This window comes from Pan paniscus, chromosome 2, assembly GCF_029289425.2.
Source record: "Pan paniscus chromosome 2, NHGRI_mPanPan1-v2.0_pri, whole genome shotgun sequence".
In the NCBI taxonomy this organism is placed as follows: domain Eukaryota; kingdom Metazoa; phylum Chordata; class Mammalia; order Primates; family Hominidae; genus Pan; species Pan paniscus.
In genome coordinates, this window is record NC_085926.1 from 69229107 (window position 1) to 69249699 (window position 20593).

At 42.6% G+C, this 20593-nt stretch overlaps 1 protein-coding gene across 4 annotated transcripts in view; it reads right to left on the minus strand.

The window, feature by feature from the left end:
- FRMD4B (FERM domain containing 4B) overlaps positions 1–20593 on the minus strand; it is a 372987-nt gene that overhangs the window by 104497 nt on the left and 247897 nt on the right. For all 4 annotated transcript variants that reach the window (XM_008963959.4, XM_034956863.3, XM_003811580.5 and 1 more), the window contains one exon: positions 14081–14165. In XM_008963959.4, coding sequence (XP_008962207.3) covers positions 14081–14165 — 85 coding nt within the window. The remainder of the gene's footprint in view (positions 1–14080; positions 14166–20593) is intronic.

Here is a 20593-nt window from a genome sequence, read left to right on the forward strand (position 1 = left end):
TACTAAGGGCCTATAGTGCATGCCAGGTTCTGTGCCAGTGTTTGGGGAGATAAAGATGAACCCGGGTCTTAAGAGGTAGTGCAGTTGCGAGGAGTGACTGATGCATAAAGGAACAATTCAACATAATAGGAAGAATTAGAAGAAGTATTTAAAGGATGTTTTGGAGGTTGAAAGAATTTAACTCCCTGTAGGAAATGGTGGTGGTAGACAAGGAAAAAAAAAAAAAGAATTTCTTAAGGGGCAGAGACTAGAGCTGAATTCAAAAGGATGAGTGGAAATTTGCCAAAGGAAAGTAAAGGGAGATAGGAAGGCGTTCAGCAGAAGGACAAGTATATCAAAAAGGCATGGAGGCTTGAGAAAGACTAGGATGCATCATCAGGGAAGGAGGAGTTATTTCAGTATGACCACAGGGTGAGTGTGGAAAGAGCCTAGAGTGATAAGCCAGGGCTTGCATGTCCTATCAATCAAGGGGCTTGCTATACAATAGCAGTGGTAACAATAGCAAAAATATAAATAGCAAAACGGAGTCTGTCAGACACTCTTTTATATAGTTTGCATATATATTAACTCATCTATTGAGGTAGAAACTTATTATTTCCACTTTAAAGTTGATGAAACAAAGGCTTAAAAATGTAAGTATGATGCCCAGGATAGAGCTAAGGCCAGACTCCCCACCACCCCATTATGCACCTCCTCTGTAGCTGGCAGAGGGCTGGCTAAGATGTTAAGCAGGGGAGATGGCTAAGTCTTGTTGATTTCACATTCTAAAATCCCTCCATTTTGCCATCTATTTGTTGATTCTTTATTTTTTTTATTTTTATTTTTATTTTTTTGGATGGAGTCTCTGTCACCCAGGCTGGAGTGCAGTGGCACCATCTCAGCTCACTGCAACCTCTGCTTCCCCAGTTCAAGCAATTCTCGTGCCTCAATCTCCCAAGTAGCTGGGACTACAGGTGCATGCCACCAGGCCTGGCTAATTTTTGTATTTTTAGTAGAGACTGGGTTTTACCATGTTGGCCAGGCTGCTGTCGTACTCCTGGCCTCAAGTGATCCACTTGCTTTAGCCTTCCAAAGTTCTTGGATTACAGGCATGAGCCACTGCACCCAGCCTATTTGTTGACTCTTTAATCATTCACTCCTTCATTTACCCATTCAATAACATTTTATCTAACATCTAGGTCCTAGGGATTCCCACATAAAGGAAACCTGGTCCTAGCCTCACTGTGCTAGTTTATATTTAATGAAATTAAAATGTGAATTTTCAAGGCCTTCCTATGCTCTTTCCCCAGGCTGCATACTGATTCTTAAAACAGAAGAACATATGGCATGAGGATGAAGAGTGGACAGGAGGTCAAAGTAGCTGAAATATATAAAATGCTAAAAGTGTAACAAAACTAATTTCAACCAAGCAATTGATCTCAACCAAACAAAAATGTATGCACAAAAGAAATATGTCAAAATAATACAATTTATGCTCTAATATTGAGATTATGGATCTTTTTTATTTGTTGTACTTTTATGCATTTTCTAAATTAATAAGCATCACCTTTAACAACAGGAAAAAAACGTCAGTTGTCTTTAGTAGCAAGCCTTTGCTGTTCTAGATAAGGCAATTAGAAATTTTCAACATTCACTGAGCTTTATCCAGTGAGAAAAATGCCCAAGTGTTTTTGTAATGGATGAAAAGTGATCAGCAAAATGTTTTTATTTTCTCTCTCTCTCTCTCTTTTTTTTTTTTTTGAGACAAGTTCTCACTCTGTTATCCAGGCTGGAATACAGTGGCACAATCATGGCTCACTGCAGCATTGACTTCATGGATTCAAGTGATCCTCCTGCCTCGCCATTCCAAGTAGCTAGGACCACAGACATGTATCCAGCTAGTTTTTTAAATTTTTTGTAGAGATAGGGTCTCTACATTGCCCGGGGTGGTCTCGAACTCGTAGGCTCAAGTGATCCACCTGTCTCAGCCTCCCCAAATGCCAGGATTACAGGTGTCATCTACCATGCCCAGCCATTTTTATTATCTTGATGCAGTTTTGAAGAGGTAAATTTTAATGAATATACTGATTTTTTCTTTATTTTTCTGATTTAAAACTAATTCAAGCTTCCTGTTAAAAAATTGGAAAAGTATAACTTAGAAAGCAAAAGCTTTTCTAATCTCACTCTCAGAAATAATAAACATTTATACTATGCTATATTTTTATATTTCTTCCTATGAGTACATTTCATATACATAAGCACATAATAAAGTTAAAAACAATAATACTATATTGACTGTTCTGTGCCTTCTTTTAACATTTAACAACATTAGACTGTTTTCATGTTAGCTAAGGAAGGCTAGCCTATTCTTGTCAATGGCTGTACAATATCCTATCATATGAATGATTTGTAATTTATATAATGAATTCCTATTCAAGTATATTTGGGCAGTTTCCAGTTTCCTACTATTAGAAATAATGATGTAAAATATGTTTTTATAGATATCTTTTCCTATTTCAATAAAATCTTCCAAAGAATAGATCCCTACAGTTGGTAGAGTCCTGGATGACAAGATGTACTCTCTTTTTTTGAGACAGACAGGGTCTTGCTCTGTTGCCCAGGCTGCAGTGCAGTGGCACAGTCATGGTTCGCTGCAGCCTGAAACTCCTGGGCTCAAGTGATCCTCCCACCTCAGCCTCCTGAGTAGCTGGGACTACAGGCGTGCACCATCATGCCTGGCTAATTTTTTTTATGGTTTGTAGGAACAGGGTTTCACCATGTTGCCCAGGCTGGTCTCAAACTCCTGGGCTCAAGCAATCCACCTGCCCTCAGCCTCCCAAAGTACCATGCCCGACCTTCAGGTGTACTCTTCATTTTAATGGAAATGGCCAAATTGCCTTCCTAAACTGCATTGGCTTTCAAGAGAACTTTGATACCTCCAGGTTCACGCTCAGAAATGTAAATGGCATTAAGATTCCAGGGACCGGGCTGGACACAGTGGCTCATGCCTGTAATTCCAACAATTTGGGGGGCTGAGGTGGGCAGATCACCTGAGGTCAGGAGTTCTAGACCAGCCTGGCCAGTATGGTGAAACCCCATCTCTACTAAAAATACAAAAATTAGCCGGGCATGGCGGCACATGCCTGTAGTCCCAGCTACCTGGGAGGCTGAGGCAGGAGAATCGCATGAACCTGAGAGGCAGAGGTTGCAGTGAGCTGAGATTGTGCCACTGCACTCCAGCCTGGGCGACAGAACAAGGCTCTGTCTAAAAGAAAAAAAAAAAAAAAAAAAAAAGATTCCAAGGATATTGATACGTTAAGAGGATGTTTTCAGATGATAGGCTGAGACTGTCACGAAGTTGGCTAATGAAAGGGCACACCTAATAAGGTCTTGGTTAAGAAATGGGGTAAGAGGGAGGATAAAAATAAACATAATTGCATAGGCTTGCAATAACCCTATTTTTTAATAGGATTACTAATGTTTGGCTCACTTGTCTTTCCACATTTATTTAAAGTACAAAGACATGAGTACTTATTAGAAAAGAAAAGGGAGCCCCATGAAGTCTACTAAAGCCTTACAGAGCCATTTTCTTCTCCATTTTGTTATGTTTGTTATGCTATCTACTCCTGATAAGCTGGAGCAGGGGAGGTCCTAACTGATTTGGTACTCAGGTCAGTATCTCTTGACTAATTCCAAAGATGTTTTATTTAAAGAATCAAAATAAACCTAGGTTTTATCGTGGGGCCAGATCTAATATAGAGCAACACCCAGGAGGCTTATGGTCATCTTTTTTGGCTTTATTATTTAATGATATGGTATATGTCTTGAACAGCATTTTCTTGCTTTCTTTCCTGTTTTTTCTTTTTTTTTTTTTTTGAGATGAAGTGTGCTGTCGCCAGGCTGGAGTGCAGTCGCGCAATCTCAGCTCACTGCAACCTCCGCCTCCCAAGTTCCCAAGGCAATTCTCCTGCCTCAGCCTCCCCCTCCTGAGTAGCTGGGACTACAGGCATGCATCACCACGCCCAGCTAATTTTTGTATTTTTAGTAGAGACCGGGTTTCACCATATTGGCCAGGATGGTATCGATCTCCTAACCTTGTGATCCACCCGCCTTGGCCTCCCAAAGTGATGGGATTACAGGCGTGAGCCACAGCGCCCGTCCATTGAACAGCATTTTTTTTCTTTCTTTTTTTTTTCTTGAGACAGAGTCTTGCTCTGTCTCCCAGGCTGGAGTACAGTGGCCCGATCTCAGCTCACTACAACCTCTGCCTCCCGGGTTCAAGAGATTCTCCTGCCTCAGCCTCCCAAGTAGCTGGGACTGACTACAGGTGTCTGCCACCTTGCCTGGCTAATTTTTGTATTTTTAGTAGAGATGGAGTTTCACCATATTGGCCAGGCTGGTCTCGAACTCCTGACATTGTGATCCACCTGCCTTGGCCTCCCAAAGTGCTGGGATTACAGGCGTGAGCCACTGTGCCCGGCCTGAACAGCATTTTCAAAAGTGTGGTAGGCAGTTCATTAATAAGTATTGCTTTAAAAAAGAATTTCACTTACAGATAAGTTTGGAAAGTATTAGGTTAAACCAAATCAAATAAGTTAATTTATTGCAGGACTTCTTGAAGCCTTTATTATTTGTTTTTCTTTTTAGAGGCAGGTCTCGCTCTGTCATCCAGGTGGGAGTGCAGTGGCATGATGATTGCTCACTGCAGCCTCAAACTCCTGGGCTCAAGTGATCCTCCCACCTCTGCCTCCTGAGCAGCTAGGACTACAGGCACACACTACCTTATTGGCTATTTTTAAAATTTTCTGTAGACACAGGGTCTTGCTATGTCGCCCATGCTGATCTTGAACTCCTGCCCTCAAGTGATCCTCTTACTGGGCCTCCCAAAGTGTTGCGATTACAGGTGTGAGTTACCCCAGTGGCCCCAAATTGCTTTTTTTTTTTTTTTTTGCCCTGCCGCCCAGGCAGGAGTGCAGCAGCGCAATCTCGGCTTACTGCAACCTCCACCTCCTGGGTTCAAGCGATCCTCCCACCTCAGCCTCTGAAGTAGCTGGGACTATAGGCATGCGCCACTGCACCTGGCTAATTTTTTTTTATTTTTTGTAGAGACAGGGTTTCACCATGTTGTCCAGGCTGGTCTGGAACTCCTGGGATCAAGCGATCTGCGCATCTCAGCCTCCCAAAGTGCTGGGATTAGAAGCATGAGCCACCATGCCCTGCTCCAAATTGCTTTTTATAGTACTTTAGGAAACAGTAATAAGTAACATCAAGGGATTTAAGGCATGCTCAGTCTCTCCAAGGTCCCTGACATCTTTTAGAAATATTATGTCTTACAAAGTATCATCAGACACATTACCTTTAAATTAAACACAACACATACCATCACATAAAGGATAAGGGTAATAAATAAACAAATAAATAAATAAACACAACACATACTACACACATACAAATGAAAAAATCCTTAAGACTTAGGACTTTTAGGCCACAGGAAGGTGTATTTGCTAAGTATTTTACGATAATGCAGCACTCATCACAGACCCTGACCCTTAATAGGAATGCAATGATGTTTTAATTGAATGAATGAAGACAGAGAAATATGGTTTCTGGGGTCAGACTACATAGATCTGATCACTCCAGTACTAATAAACTATTCAAGCTTGGCCAAATTGTTTAACCTATTTATGCCGCCAGTTCCTTATTTGTTGAAGCAGTAATAAATAACTGTGTAAGTTGTTGTGGGTGTTAAATGAGCTAATACACACACAAAAATCAGTGCTTTCTATTTGGTGAGTTCTTTATTGTTTCTTTTAGAGACAGGGTCTTGCTCTGTTGTCCAGGCTGGGGTGCAGTGACATGATCATGGCTTACTGTAACCTCAAACTCCTGTGCTCAAGTGACCTTCTTGCCCCAGCCTCCTGAGTAGCTAGAACCACCATGCCCAGCTAAGGGTGAGCTCTTAAGAGTTGTGTTGCTATCCTCCTCCTCCTTCTCCTCCTCCTCCTCCTCCCCTCCTCCTTCTCCTCTTCCCCTCCTCCTCCTCCCCTCCTCCTTCTCCTCTTCCCCTCCTCCTCCTCCCCTCCTCCTTCTCCTCCTCCCCTCCTCCTCTCCTCCTCCTCCTCCTCCTCTTCCTTCCCACCTCTGCAGAAAAGGGAGCTGAGGCTGTGTGTGGTCTCTACCACAGAGCACCTCATAAGCCCTACTTGCTTTTCCACATTTTCTGTCTTTTCATTATTACCATATTTATATACACATCAAAAGAGACAAGATGGCCAATACTATTTTAATTTGCCAAGCCTGTCTTCAGATTGCTGATTTAAAAAAAAGGGGGTGTGGTGGTCCATGTTGGCTGATTACTAAAATCACAGATATGGTCAAGGGCACCTCCAAGAATAATAACCTGGGGCAAGCCTACAGTCCTGCTTCATGCATTTAGGCTTTTTCTAGCAGGAGCAGGTTGCCCAAGGTAGACCACAGCCATGTTGAATGCTTCCCGGGTTCCCCAGTATCAGTTTCGGCATTTCCACATCACCACACCTGGCACAGGTGGTTGTTTTGTGAAGGCAAGGTGTGCCCCTCTGCATTCTCACTGAGGAAGCCAAACAGGTTCAGGGGCCCTTGCTTGAACAACAATCCAGACAGCAGCCTGCACTCTCCTCTGAAACGCTTGACCCACAGTTCCTACCTAGGGGCAGTTTCTACCTAGTTTTCTTATAGGTTCTCTTCCAGCATGAGTGCTAGTGCACTCCTGAAATATCCCTCTAGAAGTGGTGCTTTGTCCCGAGTCCAGCCCATAAAAGTCATCTGGCCCCTAATGTACAGAAGCACCTTATTAACTACCATGGGCTAAGAGCATCAACATGTACAACAACGTTCAGAATTAAAGGAAAGAGGGAGTTTAAACTCAGGATGTCATGGATATGCCTCCCCCATGAATAGACACGTGATGCCAGAGTCGATGACATTAACCACCACACTTGCTGCCTGTCATTGAGCATATCCATGACATTAACCACTGCAACCTCTGCCTCCTGGGCTCAAGCGATCCTCCCACCTCAGCCTCCCAAGTAGCTGGACCATAGGTACATGTCACCAAGCCTGGCTAATTTTTGTATTTTTTGTAGAGATGGAGTTCGCTATGTTGCCCAGACTGGTTTTGAACTCCTGAGTTCAAGCAATCTGCCCACCCTGGCCTCCCGAAGTGCTGGGATTACAGGCATGAGACATCACACCTGGCTGAAATTTTCTTTTTCTTCTTTTTTTTTTGAGACAGAGTTTCACTCTTGTTGCCCAGGCTGGAGTGTGATGGTGCGATCTCAGCTCACCACAACCTCTGCCTCCTGAGTTCAAGCGATTCTCCTGCCTCAGCCTCCCAAGTAGCTGGGATTACAGCCATGCACCACTATGCCCGGCTAATGTTTTTTGTATTTTTAGTAGAGACGGGGTTTCTCCATGTTGGTCAGGCTGGTCTCGAACTTCTGACCTCAGGTGACCCGCCCACCTCAGCCTCCCAAAAGTGCTGGGATTACAGGTGTGAGCCACTGCGCCCGGCCTGAAATTTTCTTCTTAACATATAATTCTCACTCATTTTTTGATGAAGCTTGTAATTAGTGTTGACTATAGTATTGTTAAGTGTTATGCAGTAATACCTGGAAAATGAAATTATTAACTTTGTGGATGTTTAATTTCTTAGTAAATGTAGGTGTTTTCATGTGTTTCCCCCTAGTCAAATTATACATTTTTGCTTCTTGCTTGACTTCTTGGGAAACAAGTGTTAGCAGCAATACTCATTCATTTGTTGTGTTAGTCAACCACAATTTACTGAATGCCCAATGTGTGCCACATTTCATACATAAAATTTTGCTTGTTGAGTGCGGCGGCTCACGCCTGTAATCCCAGCACTTTGGGAGGCTGAGGCGGGTGGATCACCAGGTCAGGAGTTCGAGACCAGCCTGACCAACATGGTGAAACCCCGTCTCTACTAAAAATACAAAAATTAACTGGGTGTGGTGATGCGTGCCTGTAATCCCAGCTACTCAGGAGGCTAAGGCAGGAGAATCGCTTGAACCCAGAAGGCGGAGGTTGTAGTGAGCTGAGATCGCACCACTGCACTCCAGCCTGGGCGACAGAGTGAGACTCCATCTCAAAAATATGTATATATATATATATTTTTGCTTACAGTATTTTTCACAAAAGTGAAAAATCTTTATTCCTTTTTCAGACCATCCTGGATACCCAAACTCAGAAACGAGGCACAATTGTTTCTTTCAACACATTGAAGTGTCACCAATGGCTTATTCTCTATGCAGTATGGGCAATGATATTGACAGAACCCATTGAGAGCCACCCAGTTTTTCAAATGACATATTCATGAGGCTGAATTTTATAAATCCGTATTTATGTAGCTGTGCAGAGCTTCAGCAACTGTATCAAATCTTATCACCAGTCATATTTCTTACTAAACAAGTATGTAAGAAGACATTGTGGTTTTATCAGTATTTGCAAATAAGAGCTCTCTTTTCTTGCCTGTGTATTTCTGTTCTCAGTGGAAGGAAGGAAGTAGCTGTAGGCGAAAGCTGTCTGGCAGAGAAGAAATGTGTGTAGGGTGTGATCAGAGGTGTCGAACATCTCACTGGAGAGAAGAATGCCCTCTGTGCAGTGTGGAGGGGGGGGGCCCGTTCACTTTCAGATCTAGCTGTGAGTCCTGAGTTAACAGCAGCTACCAACCATCAGTGACTCACTTTTGCCAATCAATAAATCCACCTACGAGTGTTCTACAGCTGAAACTATGTTCTCATAAAACTTATTTGTCTCTGTGGCCATGGTTCAGCTGATATTCCTTATGTGGAATGTTCTCAAATAATCATACATCTTAAGAAATTGCTTGAAAGCTGCTTTATCCAAACAGCTACCTGATCCTGGAACATCTCTTAGAATTTGTTACCAGCCATCTACATTTTATATACATATATTTGGAGATGGAGTCTCATTCTGTTGCCAGGTTGGAGTGCAGTAGTGTGATCTTGGCTCACTGCAACCTCTGCCTTCCAGGTTCAAGCGATTCTCCTGCCTCAGCCTCCGGAGTAGGTGGGATTATAGGCGCCCACCACCACACCCAGCTAATTGTATTTTTGTAGAAACAGGGTTTCACCATGTTGGCCAGGCTGGTAAGGAACTCCTGACCTCAAGTGATCCACCCGCCTTGGCTTCCCAAAGTGTTGGGATTACAGGTGTGAGCTACCACACCCAGCCATCTGCATAATAATTAGATAGAAAATATCCAACTCTAAATTCCTACAAATAAAATTTAAAAAATTATCTCAATAACAGTCATAGTGCCTTACAATATTATGTTCTGTAAAAGTTCTAAATTATTTGACAAGTCATGAAACACTCCCATTTAGAAAGGAGCTCCCAGGCCAGGTGCGGTGGCTCACACCTGTAATCCCAGCACTTTGGGAGGCCGAGGTGGGTGAATCACTTGAGGTCAGGAGTTTGAGAACAGTCTGGCCAACATGGTGAAACCCCATCTCTACTAAAAATACAAAACATTAGCTGGGCGTGGTGGCAGGAGCCTGTAATCTCAGCTACTCGGGAAGCTGAGGCAGAGAATCGCTTGAGCCCAAGAGGCAGGGGTTGCAGTGAGCTGAGATTGCACCATTGCACTCCAGCCTGGGCAACAAGAGTGAAACTCCATCTCAAAAAAAAAAAAAAACACACACACAAAAAAACAAAAAACAAAAAACAAACAAACAAACAAAAAAGCAATAAAAAAAAAGAAAGAAAGAAAGGTGCTCCCAGCAACTGACATTCATGAAATGCAGTAGCATTTAAAGGAATTCTGCTTTTCCTTGCTTTCTCAAGACAAACAGAATTTAGCATACAGAGGTACAAGAGAAACGTCATGAGTTGAAAATCTTCATTCTAACCACCTTTGCATTAGCAACAGAGAAAACACTTGATCAATGTCAACTAGGCAGTGAAAAATATTACAAGGAGCGATTGTATTTCTCCACATAGGAGAGGATAGCCAACTGTGGTTTATGAAACGTGTTCCTGACTCAGTAAATGCTGTGTTTGAAAAGCTGTGTTTGTTATATAGGTGTCTACTCATCAGTCAACCCTTAGAGTTCTTAGGAAAACCTGAATCTCAGAAAAGAGGGCTGTAGTAAAGCCTTTGATGCTGGGAACATTTTACTTTCCCGATAGACTCAGCCAAAAACTCTGCTTTGAATATTTACACTTCCAGCCAAGATGGAGTAACAGGGACTGAATTTATCCTCTTAACTGAAAAAACAAAACAAAAAAAAACAAAAAAAACCCCAAAAAACAGACAAAATATATAAAACAACAGTTTTCATAACACTGAATATCCAGCAACGAAGATAGTGAACCTTTAACAAGGCGAGCCCTATGACTGCCCCCACTACTGTCAAGAGAGGGCTCCAGGCTGTGGAGGGAGAAACACAGCAGAACACAGTGAACTCCCTGAGCTAAGGTGATGCAGCAACTCCTTAGTCCGGGAGATCAAAATGAATAGAATTTGCAGAACAGTCTGCCAGAGAAAAGAGAGCTGTGAAGAGAGAGAACCCCTGAAAATCTATCGAGGGTCTCCTTTGAGGATTCGGTAGAGCACTCATCATTCCATGCATGAAAAGAAACTACCCAAAGTTGGAGACCATCTGAAAGGATAAGAGGGAAGAGTGCCTCATCCTTACAGGGCTGGAGGTGGTGCCTATTCCCACCAGCCAGAATAAAAAACTCATAATTCATGGGGCATTGAATAGAGTACTCAGGAAGATCAGTATGCAGAATAATTAGCTATAGAATGTTCACTGCTCTGGGCTAGACTAACAAATCATAAAAGCAAGACCTGAAAAAAACCAAACCATATTCAATCAACTAAACTGCATCCCAAAACCAAACATCAAGAATATTTATAGGAATACAAAAAATATATAGCATTCAAAAAGATACAATTAATAATGCCTAGCATCCTACCAAATATTGCCAGGCATGCAAATAGGCAGAAAAACATGACCCATAACAAAGACAAAAATCAATCAAAAATACCCAGAACTGACACAGACATTAGGATAAACAGACAAAGGCATTGAAACAATTATTATAACTATATTTAATATGCTTAAAAAGTTAAATAGTCACATGCAAGATGTAAAAAGGATCCAAATCAAACCTCTAAAGATAGAAACTCTAAGGCCGAGCACGGTGGCTCACGCCTGTAAATCCCAGCACTTTGGGAGGCTGAGGTGGGAGGTTCACCTGAGGTCAGGAGGTTGAGACCAGCCTGGCCAACATGGTGAAACACCATCTCTACTAAAAATACAAAAAATTAGCCAGGTGTGGTGGCACATGCCTGTAATCCCAGCTACTCGGGAGGCTGAGGCAGGAGAATCACTTCAATCCAGGAGGTGGAGGTTGTGGTGAGCCAAGACTGTGCCACCGCACTCCAGCCTGGGCAACAAGAGTGAGACTCTGTCTCAAAAAATAAAACAAAACAAAAAAACAAAAACAAAAACTCTAATATACAAAATGGGATTAATGGCAGATTAGATTGCAAAAAACAGATGAGGGAAACTGAAGACAAAGCAAGAGAAACTATACAAGATATCATATTCCCACAAATCCCCACAAACGCAAAGCATTACTATGTGACAAGTTCAAGTGGCCAAGCATATGTGTAATTGGGCTTTGCAAATGAGGCATACATGAGGCCAAAAAAAAAAAAAAAAAAAAAAACTGAAGAAATAATGGCTAAAATGTTTCCGAATTTGATGACAACTATAAACCAAGATGCTCAATAAATGCCAATGACACAACACATACACAAACACATGAAGAAAGCTATGCCAAGGCACCTCATAATAAAATTCCTCAAAGCAGGCCAGGCACAGTGGCTCATGCCTATAATCCTAGCACTTTGGGAGGCTCGAGGCAGGTGGATCACCTGAGGTCAGGAGTTTGAGACCAGGCTGGCCAATATGGTGAAACCCCATTGCTACAAAAAATACAAAAATTAGCCGGGTGCGGTGGTGCACACCTATAGTCCCAGCTACTCGGGAGGCTGAGGCAGGCGAATTGCTTGAACCTGGCAGGCAGAAGTTGCGGTGATCTGAGATGGCACCACTGCACTTCACCCTGGGCGACAAAGCGAGACTCCATCTCAAAAAAGAAAAAAAAAAAATTGCTCAAAGCAGAAAAAAGAAAAAAGAGAAAAATTTAAAAGCAGCTAAAGAAAAAGATATTCCATACAGAAACACAAAGATAAAGATGACAGCAGACTTCTCATCAGAAACAATGCAAGCAAGAAGATAGTGAATCAATATTTCTAAAGTACGGAGAGAGAAAAACTGCCAACAAGAATACTATATCATGTGAAATATCTTCTAAAACCAAAGGCAAATAAAGATGTCTTCAGGTACAAGCTGAAGGAATTCACCACCAGTATGCCCACACTATAAGAAATGCTAAAGGAAGTCCTCCAGGCAGAAAGAATCATAACAGACAGAAATATTAACCTACACAAGTGAATGAGGAGCAACAGAAATGCTAACTCCATGGGTAAATATGTAAGACTTTTGGTACTGTTTAAATCTCTTTAAAGTTAATTAAAGTTAATTGAATATTTACACAAAAATAATAATGTCATGTGCATCTGTAACTTATCTAAAAGTAAATTGTATGACATCAATCGCATAAAGGCTGAGAGGAGAGAAATGGAAGTATACTACTGTAAGATTCTTATACTACATGTGAAGTGGTATAATATCATCTTGAAGGTAGACTTGATAAGTTAAAAATGTATACTATAAACCCTAAAGTAACCATGGAAACAACAAAGAGTTATAGCTAATAATCCAACAAAAGAGGTAAAATGAACACATAACATGCTCAATAACCCTAAAAGAAGGCCTGGAAACAGGTATACAGTCTGGATAGGGAATTCTGAGATCCCAGGCATTGAGATCAGAACATACAAGGGAGGAGCCAGGCTCCACTGGGCATCTCTTGGCCCATGGCTTCCCTTCCCTTCCTCAGGAAGTTGCTTGAGAAGACCACAGTGAAGGCTTTTAAAGCTATGCTAGTCGGCAAAGAGAAAAAACAAAAAACTGAGAGTGTTTAAAAACTTTTTTTGTTTTGTTCTTGTTTTTGAGACAAAGTCTAATTCTGTCGCCCAGGCTGGAGTGCAGTGGCACAATCTAGGCTCACTGCAACCTCTGCCTCCAGGGTTCAAGTGATTCTCCTGCCTCAGCCTCCTGAGTAGCTGGGATTACAGGGGCACACCACCATGCCTAGCTAATTTTTGTATTTTTAGTAGAGATGGGGTTTCACTGTGTTGGCCAGGCTGGTCTCGAACTACTGATCTCGTGATCCACCCGTCTTGGCCTCCAAAAGTGCTGGGATTACAAGCATGAGCTGCCATGCCCGGCCGTAAAAACGTTTATAGAAATTTGACATGGCTGTAACATCCCAGCATGGGATTATTTTTCTAGCAATGCATGTTTATTGAATTTTATAAAAGTGATCTGTCCTTGATTCATTAGATAGAAATAAAAAACAATCAAAGAAAAACCCTGTCCCTTACCACAGATAACTGAGATACTGCTTGAAAATATGTGGCTGTGAGCAGCTTTCCTTGCCTAGATTTAAGGTGGCACATGTGTGCAGGGATCAGAAGGCAGAAATTGAACCGAAATAATAAGGCTGGTTTTGAATTACTGTAAGTGTAGGGCATACCTTATTTAAAAAGATTTCTGGCCTAGACGTTTTGATTATAATCTGATTGATCCATCTTTCTGCCTTTCTGGGTCACTCTGTGTCGGTTATTTGCTGGATTTAAAGTAGTGGTGATTGTGCATATGCAGGATTCCCGTGCAGATGGTTGTCTTTCCCACTCAGAATTTGAGAAAAGATACCATTTGTGTATGTGTGCAGTTGGGGGGTAGGACATATTCATGGAAAAGATTGTGGCCTTTTTTTTTTTCTTAGTTTGAATGCAAGAAGAAGGGCAAAACCATTTCTTCCTGTCATCCCAGTCGCTCTGGAAGCATCCAGTGAACACGACAAACGGGGCACCTACCTTGTGCACACAGGCCTTTGCATTCAGGAAAAACAGCTCCACGGTGGTTTTATCCTTTAAAAACGATATGCTCTCAATGTAAAACCTGAAAAACAGCAGAGGAGTTTGTTCCTTCAGATTTATTTTCATCTCTCAGCATTCCTCATTCAGTGTTCCCCAAAAGCAGGGCAAGAATTTTGAGAAACCTGAGGAAGGTTGTGCTTTCTTTTCCATCTTAAAAGAAATATGCACTGCACGTATTTATGTGATGGATGTATGTGTATGTATATCTAAAATGACTTTCAGGATGTTTTTGTGTCTTGGAAGGTGAGTTAAGGAGAAACCCCAAATGGTATTCAACCAAAAAACAAACAAAAACAAACGTTTATCTGTGTTGCTTATTCTTTGAAACATGTTCTGGGAGTTCATAATACCTCAGACAGCTTCAAAACAGAGCGCAGATGAACTAGGAGTTGAAAGCTGAAGTCGGCTGAGCAAGCACTACCTAACCGAACCCCAAAGCCTGCTTGAGACTCGGGGGCTTTTAGATGGAGGGGCCTGAGGGCCCCACGCCTACCTGACCCCCATTCACTGGGTGAGTTTCAATCACACTTTTCAATCACTCCTTTCTTCCTTCCCATCCTTCCAGGCCCTGGGTTTTCCTTTGGCTCAAAGCCAGGCTCTCAGCAGCCATCAATCTTGGTCTTTTCTCATGCAAATCAGGGTATTCTGGGCCTCACTGCCCCACTCCCTTTCTAGGATTTTGCTTGTTCAATCTGTGAAACCACAGGTTGCAGGCAGGCCCCTCTCAGGAGCGCGCTGACAGCTCCCGGGTGGGGAGGAGGCTGAGTCTTTAACAACTCTGTTTTCATAATCCTGTACTGATGAGGCCGGCTTGCAAAGGCTGGCACTCTGTGGTGTGCGAGTGGGCAAGCTGGGGCCCCGAAGTTTTCCTCAAGTTCTGGAGCATTGCTTGATTAATAATCATGAAGAGCCATCAAGCCCCAAGACAGCTCACTGCTTTGAGTCCGAAAGGGAATTTACTCTCAGATCAGTGAGAGTGAAGGTAAAGCAGGGCTAGGAAGTGGCCAGGTGAACCTATCCTTAGCTCTGTGGAATCCTGAGGGCTTGAGCCTTTGCTTCTCTTTTTCTCCCTTTCCACGGTGATGATACCTTTGATAAATAAATGCAGCTGAAAGGGCTGTGAAAGATTTTATCACTGAGATGGTAAAATCATTCGAAACATTCCACCCTTTAATGTTGAGTCATCAACGGAAGTTCCAGAAAGAGAACAAATCCTTTGTATTTTTACTTACAAGCTTTTATCTCACTTGTAAGTGAGGTTAATGAAGATGGAGGAGTGTCAGATTTATGAGAAGAGAAAGTTAAGTACAAAGGCGGTGAAGGAAATGAGGAGTTGGGGGAAAAATAGGTTTTGGAATCCGAAAGATCAAGATGTAGTGTTTCATGTCCACCATTTATTCGCTGTATGGCCTTGGGCAAATTATTTAGTTTCTTTGTGTCTTTTTTAAATTGAATGTCCTGACTGTACTTATCTCTGAGGAAAGAACAGAACTTTTATCTGAGGAATTCCAGTCTTTCAATTTATCAGGTCTAGAGAGGCATTAAAATAGACAAAAATCAAGTCCTACTTCCCTCCTTGAGCTATGTATTTTTCTCTGGAAACTGCTTGCTATTGCCAAAACTAGCTGCACTGGGCACATTAGTGTCCACTGCCCTGGACACTGTAACCCACAACCTGTAGCTCAACAATGGATAGCCAGGCCAGACGCAGTGGCTCACGCCTGTAATCCCAGCACTTTGGGAGGCCGAGGCGGGCAGATCACTTGAAGTCAGGAGTTCCAAACCAGCCTGGCCACCATGGTGAAACTGTCTCTACTAAAAATACAAAAATTAGCTGGGCGTGGTGGTGGGCGGGCACCTGTAATCTCAGCTACTCCGGAGGCTGAGGGAGGAGAATCGCTTGAGCCTGGAAGGTGGAGGCTGCAGTGAGCCAAGATTATGCCACTGCAACTGCAGCCTGGGCAACAGAGGGAGACTCTGTCTCAAAAATAAAACAAAACAAAAAAAACCCAAAAAACAATGTATAGCCAATCACTGATCAATGTTATTTCTGTAAACCAAGGAGAATTAATTCCTGACGAACAACTTTTGTAACTGTCCCCTTTCTTGATTTGTCCTTTTTTTCTTTAAACACTTGGACCTCTCCTTACTTCTCCAGAGCACTTCCTAAGGCAACTTGGAAGTGTGTCCTAGGCTGCAGTCCTCAACCTTGTCCCAAATAAGCTTTTTATATTAATTTTGTCTCAGCTTTTCCTTTTGGGTAGACAGTATTCTCCTCTCCCATCAGTCTAGTGTCTTCTACCCTGAGCCCTGCTGCGTGGACTAGGCGAGTCACCTGACTCAAAGGCAGCCAAGATGTCAGGCGGTGAGGTAGCCTGGAAAGGAGCAAGTGCCACTCAACAGATGCTTTTTATATTGCATGATGAATGAGGCAACCAATTGCACATGGTCTCTTAGAGACTTGAGGGGCGGGTGAGGAGGGATTCAGTGGAGGCAGAGAAAGGCACTAAGCAGAAATTACCAGGCAGCAGAAGCCATGAAGTAGAGAGGGACAAGAGTCCACAGCAGGAGTTGATGGACTGAAGCAGGGTAGCCGAGTCACTTGTGATGGCAGACACCAAAGTGAGGCGGACCAAAGGTTGGCTGCTGCTACAGGGCTGAGATGACCCATGTTATACAAGTTTCTGTGCATTTCCAAGAACCTTCCAGTTCAGCTACTTGGTGGTGGCTGTTTCCTGCTTTCTTGGCTTTCCCATGCATTTGTATCCCTATCAATGAAGATAATATGAGCAGGCTTCCAGTGGGCAGCCTAATTAAGGGGGGCAGCAGGATCCCAGCTAACATTTCCCTGAGCTCTTACTGAGGTGCCTGCAATGTGCTAAGTGCTTCCCGATTGTTCTCTCATTTAATTATCACAACCGCCTTGGGGAGGGACCTATGATGACCCTGATTTCACAGACGCAGACTCTGAGTTTTAGAGATCTGCCTGCCTGGTGGGGCTAGGTCTTGGTCTGGGACAATGACTTTGACTCTGTGGACAGTGCTCTTAACCAACATCTCCTCCTGGGCTGCCGCTCCCAGTTCACTCAACTAGCACTCAGCAGGAAGCTGAACCCTTAGTAATTGTGGGCGTCTCAACCATGTAAAAAATAGCAGAAAAATAAGACAAGTGTGACGTTTTCACCAAAATGTTAACATATATAGAAGTACTTGTGTTCTCTATTGCTTCAATAAGCAAAACCATGGCAAAAGACTTAAGTTGAAGGATTTTGATTAACCTATGAAACATCTTTTTAAAAGTTAGAGTAGTCTCAGAAGGGGAAGCCCTTTCCAGAGGAAGAGATCTCCCTGCCCGAAAAAAATCCTAGGTCAGATTAGTAGAACTCAACATCTGCCTTCTACTTGAAATTTCTAAGATTACTTTTTTCCTTCACTTTTAATTACTTCAATAGACATCTCTAACAGGGACTGTATTAAAAACACGGGGTCAATGAATTTTCACACTAACAAAGCTCATAAGAATTTCTTAATATTATTTAAAATTTAGTCTTCACTTGAATTTTCCCATTGCCTCCAAAACTTATAAAAAAAAGAGTTCCGTGATTGTGACATTTAATAAGTAAAGCTGCACTGGCCTACGGCAACAGTCACATACACAAAAGTCGTAAGGATCACTGGCTGGATATAAATGAGTGATGCTGACCAGATGGGTGAGACCTGCTTGGGGGACACTGGGACACATTTTTTCTGCTCTACTAAAACTCCTTCATCACGGTGTGGGTAGGTGACCCAAGCTAGGCCAGTCAGCTTCTCACCCTGGAGAATAAACTTGATTAGAATGACCTAAAGATCAAAGATGGTTGGAGCCTATTTATTCTGCTAACAGCACTCTGATGAAATTGTCCCTTGGTTTCTGCTCCCTAGATCCCTGCAGAAGCCCTCATCCCTGTGTTTTCTGAGTCTTTGTCAATTCAGTTTTCCTTCCGTTTTGTTAGCCACAAGTAATTCTGTTGCTGGCAACTAAAGAACCCAAGTTAATAGAGGGCTTCTTCCATGCTAGGGATAATACAAAGTGCCCTACAGGAATCTTTTTTTTTTTTTTTTCCATCTTTGGTACCACCAGATGCAGTAGGCAACAAATTATGAGCCCATTTTACAGATGAGAAAGCTTAGATACAGAGATGTCAAGTCTTCTTCTTTAGGCCATACAGCTAGCAAGTAGTGGAGCCATGACTCAAACTGAGGTCTGTTAGACTTCTAAGTTCATATTCCAAGTCAATATGATATAATGCTTTCCTACAATAACAATCAAAATGAAATATAACATGTACAGAATGCTGTGGGGGCCCACCAGCCTGATGCAATTAACTCAGCTTATGAATTAAGGGGAGAATGCTGCCAAACTGAAATCCATAGAACTAAGCACCACAGGAGAGGGGACAGTTGAGCTGAGTCTTAAAGAATGCATGAGTTCACCAGGTAACAAAGGTAGGAAGGGCACTCCAGGTGGATAGCATATTAGCCAAACTAATCCTCTTGCTAGTCTTTGAGCGCTGAAGAAACCGCATACAGGTTGCTGGGTAGCTTGGCACCAAATCAATTTGTAGCGCATCCAACTTTGAACAGATACCTTTGTACTAGAAACTGGGTTCACCTTGTTTTTGGAGCCCAGGCCCCTGACTACATCCTAGTCCCAGTAAACAGGTCCCTATCTTATTTCCCACTACTTTCTGGCGACCAGCCCTGGTGCCTCCTGCCTAGGCATCAGATTACCAGCTTTCCGAATCCACAATTCCATCTCTCCCTCAAGGGGGCCATTGTAATGACTTCATATTTATGGAGTGTATGAAAAGTACATATGGGCTTTGGGGAAAATGGCTCTTCAGGCACACCTATCAACACACACCATGAACTGAAAACAAAATCTAGGGCTTCTTAATGACATGAAATGGACTATCCCAGATTCATAAAGACCTTTTTTCAGCCTTTTTTTTTTTTTGCAAAAGGATACTGTTTCCTTTTTGCATGCTTACTGTGAGCGATTTCACTAAGGTTTTCTTAAGTTGAAGCCCATGGTTAATTTTTCAGCTTCGGAAAGAACCCAGGCTTTTTGAATAGGCACACATTTTGGAGACAAACCTCGGCTTCACAAGTGTAATTTCTTGAGAAGAGAATTTGCTCAGGAAGGTTTTGTCACTGTTATTTGGGCTCCTCCCATTAGCATTTCTTTTTCCTTTCTTGGTTGGCTTAACCACTCATTAGTGATGACAGAACATTACACCACTGTGACATGACAAAGAAGGCTGGAAGGGACACAGCCCTGCCAGCCAGATGGCAACACATGGATGTCAAAGAGCACAACACCCAGTTGTTTGGAAGTGGCTGTCCTTTGAAGAGTCGCTTAAATTTATGTGGCCAATATTTTCGTCTTGTGGTATTTATTTCTAGTGGTCACAAGTCAACACTAGGGAGTGAGAGAAACATTAGTTTGAATCCTAGCTCCAGTGCTGATCAGTCTTGAGGTCTTGGGGTAGCTGCTCCGCTCTCAGTGCCTCTTACCTCTCTTGCCCCACACACTGGAGAAATGAGAGGGTTTGAAATGTGCTTAACATAGCAGGTGGCATGTAGTTTAGCAGCCAATGAGTGGCGGTGAGTATTAGAATATTATTATCTCTCTACCGATGTGACTGTAATAAAAGGCACTGACTTAGTTGGGAACATCTTTAAAGCTTTAATTGTAACAACCAGAATAAAAATTCCAAGTATCTGGCCAGGCGCGGCTCATGCCAGTAATCCCAACACTTTGGGAGGCCAAGGCAGGCAGATCACTTGAGGCCAGGAGTTCGAGACCAGCCTGGCCATCATGGTAAAAACTCATTTCTACTAAAAATACAAAAATTAGCTGGGTTTGGTGGCACATGCCTTTAGTCCTAGCTACTCAGGAGGCTGAGGCAGGAGAATCGCTTGAACCTGGGAGGAGGAGGTTGCAGTGAGTTGACATCCTGCCACTGCACTCTAGCCTGGGTGACAGAGCTAGATTCTGCCTCAAAAAAAAAAAAAAAAAAAAAAAAATCCAAGTATCTTTCCTAAGTTCTTTCTCTCAAAGAAACAAATACTACAAAAATGTCTGTTTTAACATAAAATGAGAAAATAGTGTGAAACCAATGCTTTTCTAATCAGTTTCAACTTTTCTCCCTCAACTGAGCATGGTTTCTTTGTTTCCCAGGGCCTTTGCGAGGTCCGAGTGGTATCTTCAAAGAAGGTGAATTGGGCAAGAACTGCTCAATTATTTTGCATTCTGAACAATGCTGAGTTTGTGACTGGCGTCCAGTGAGGGCTAAATCAAAACACCTCATTCTGGGTTTCTTTTAGTCACCATGAGTAATTTCAGGCATTTAACTGCAGCCACACGCCTGGGTAGATTTCTATCAGATCCTCATCCACATTCTG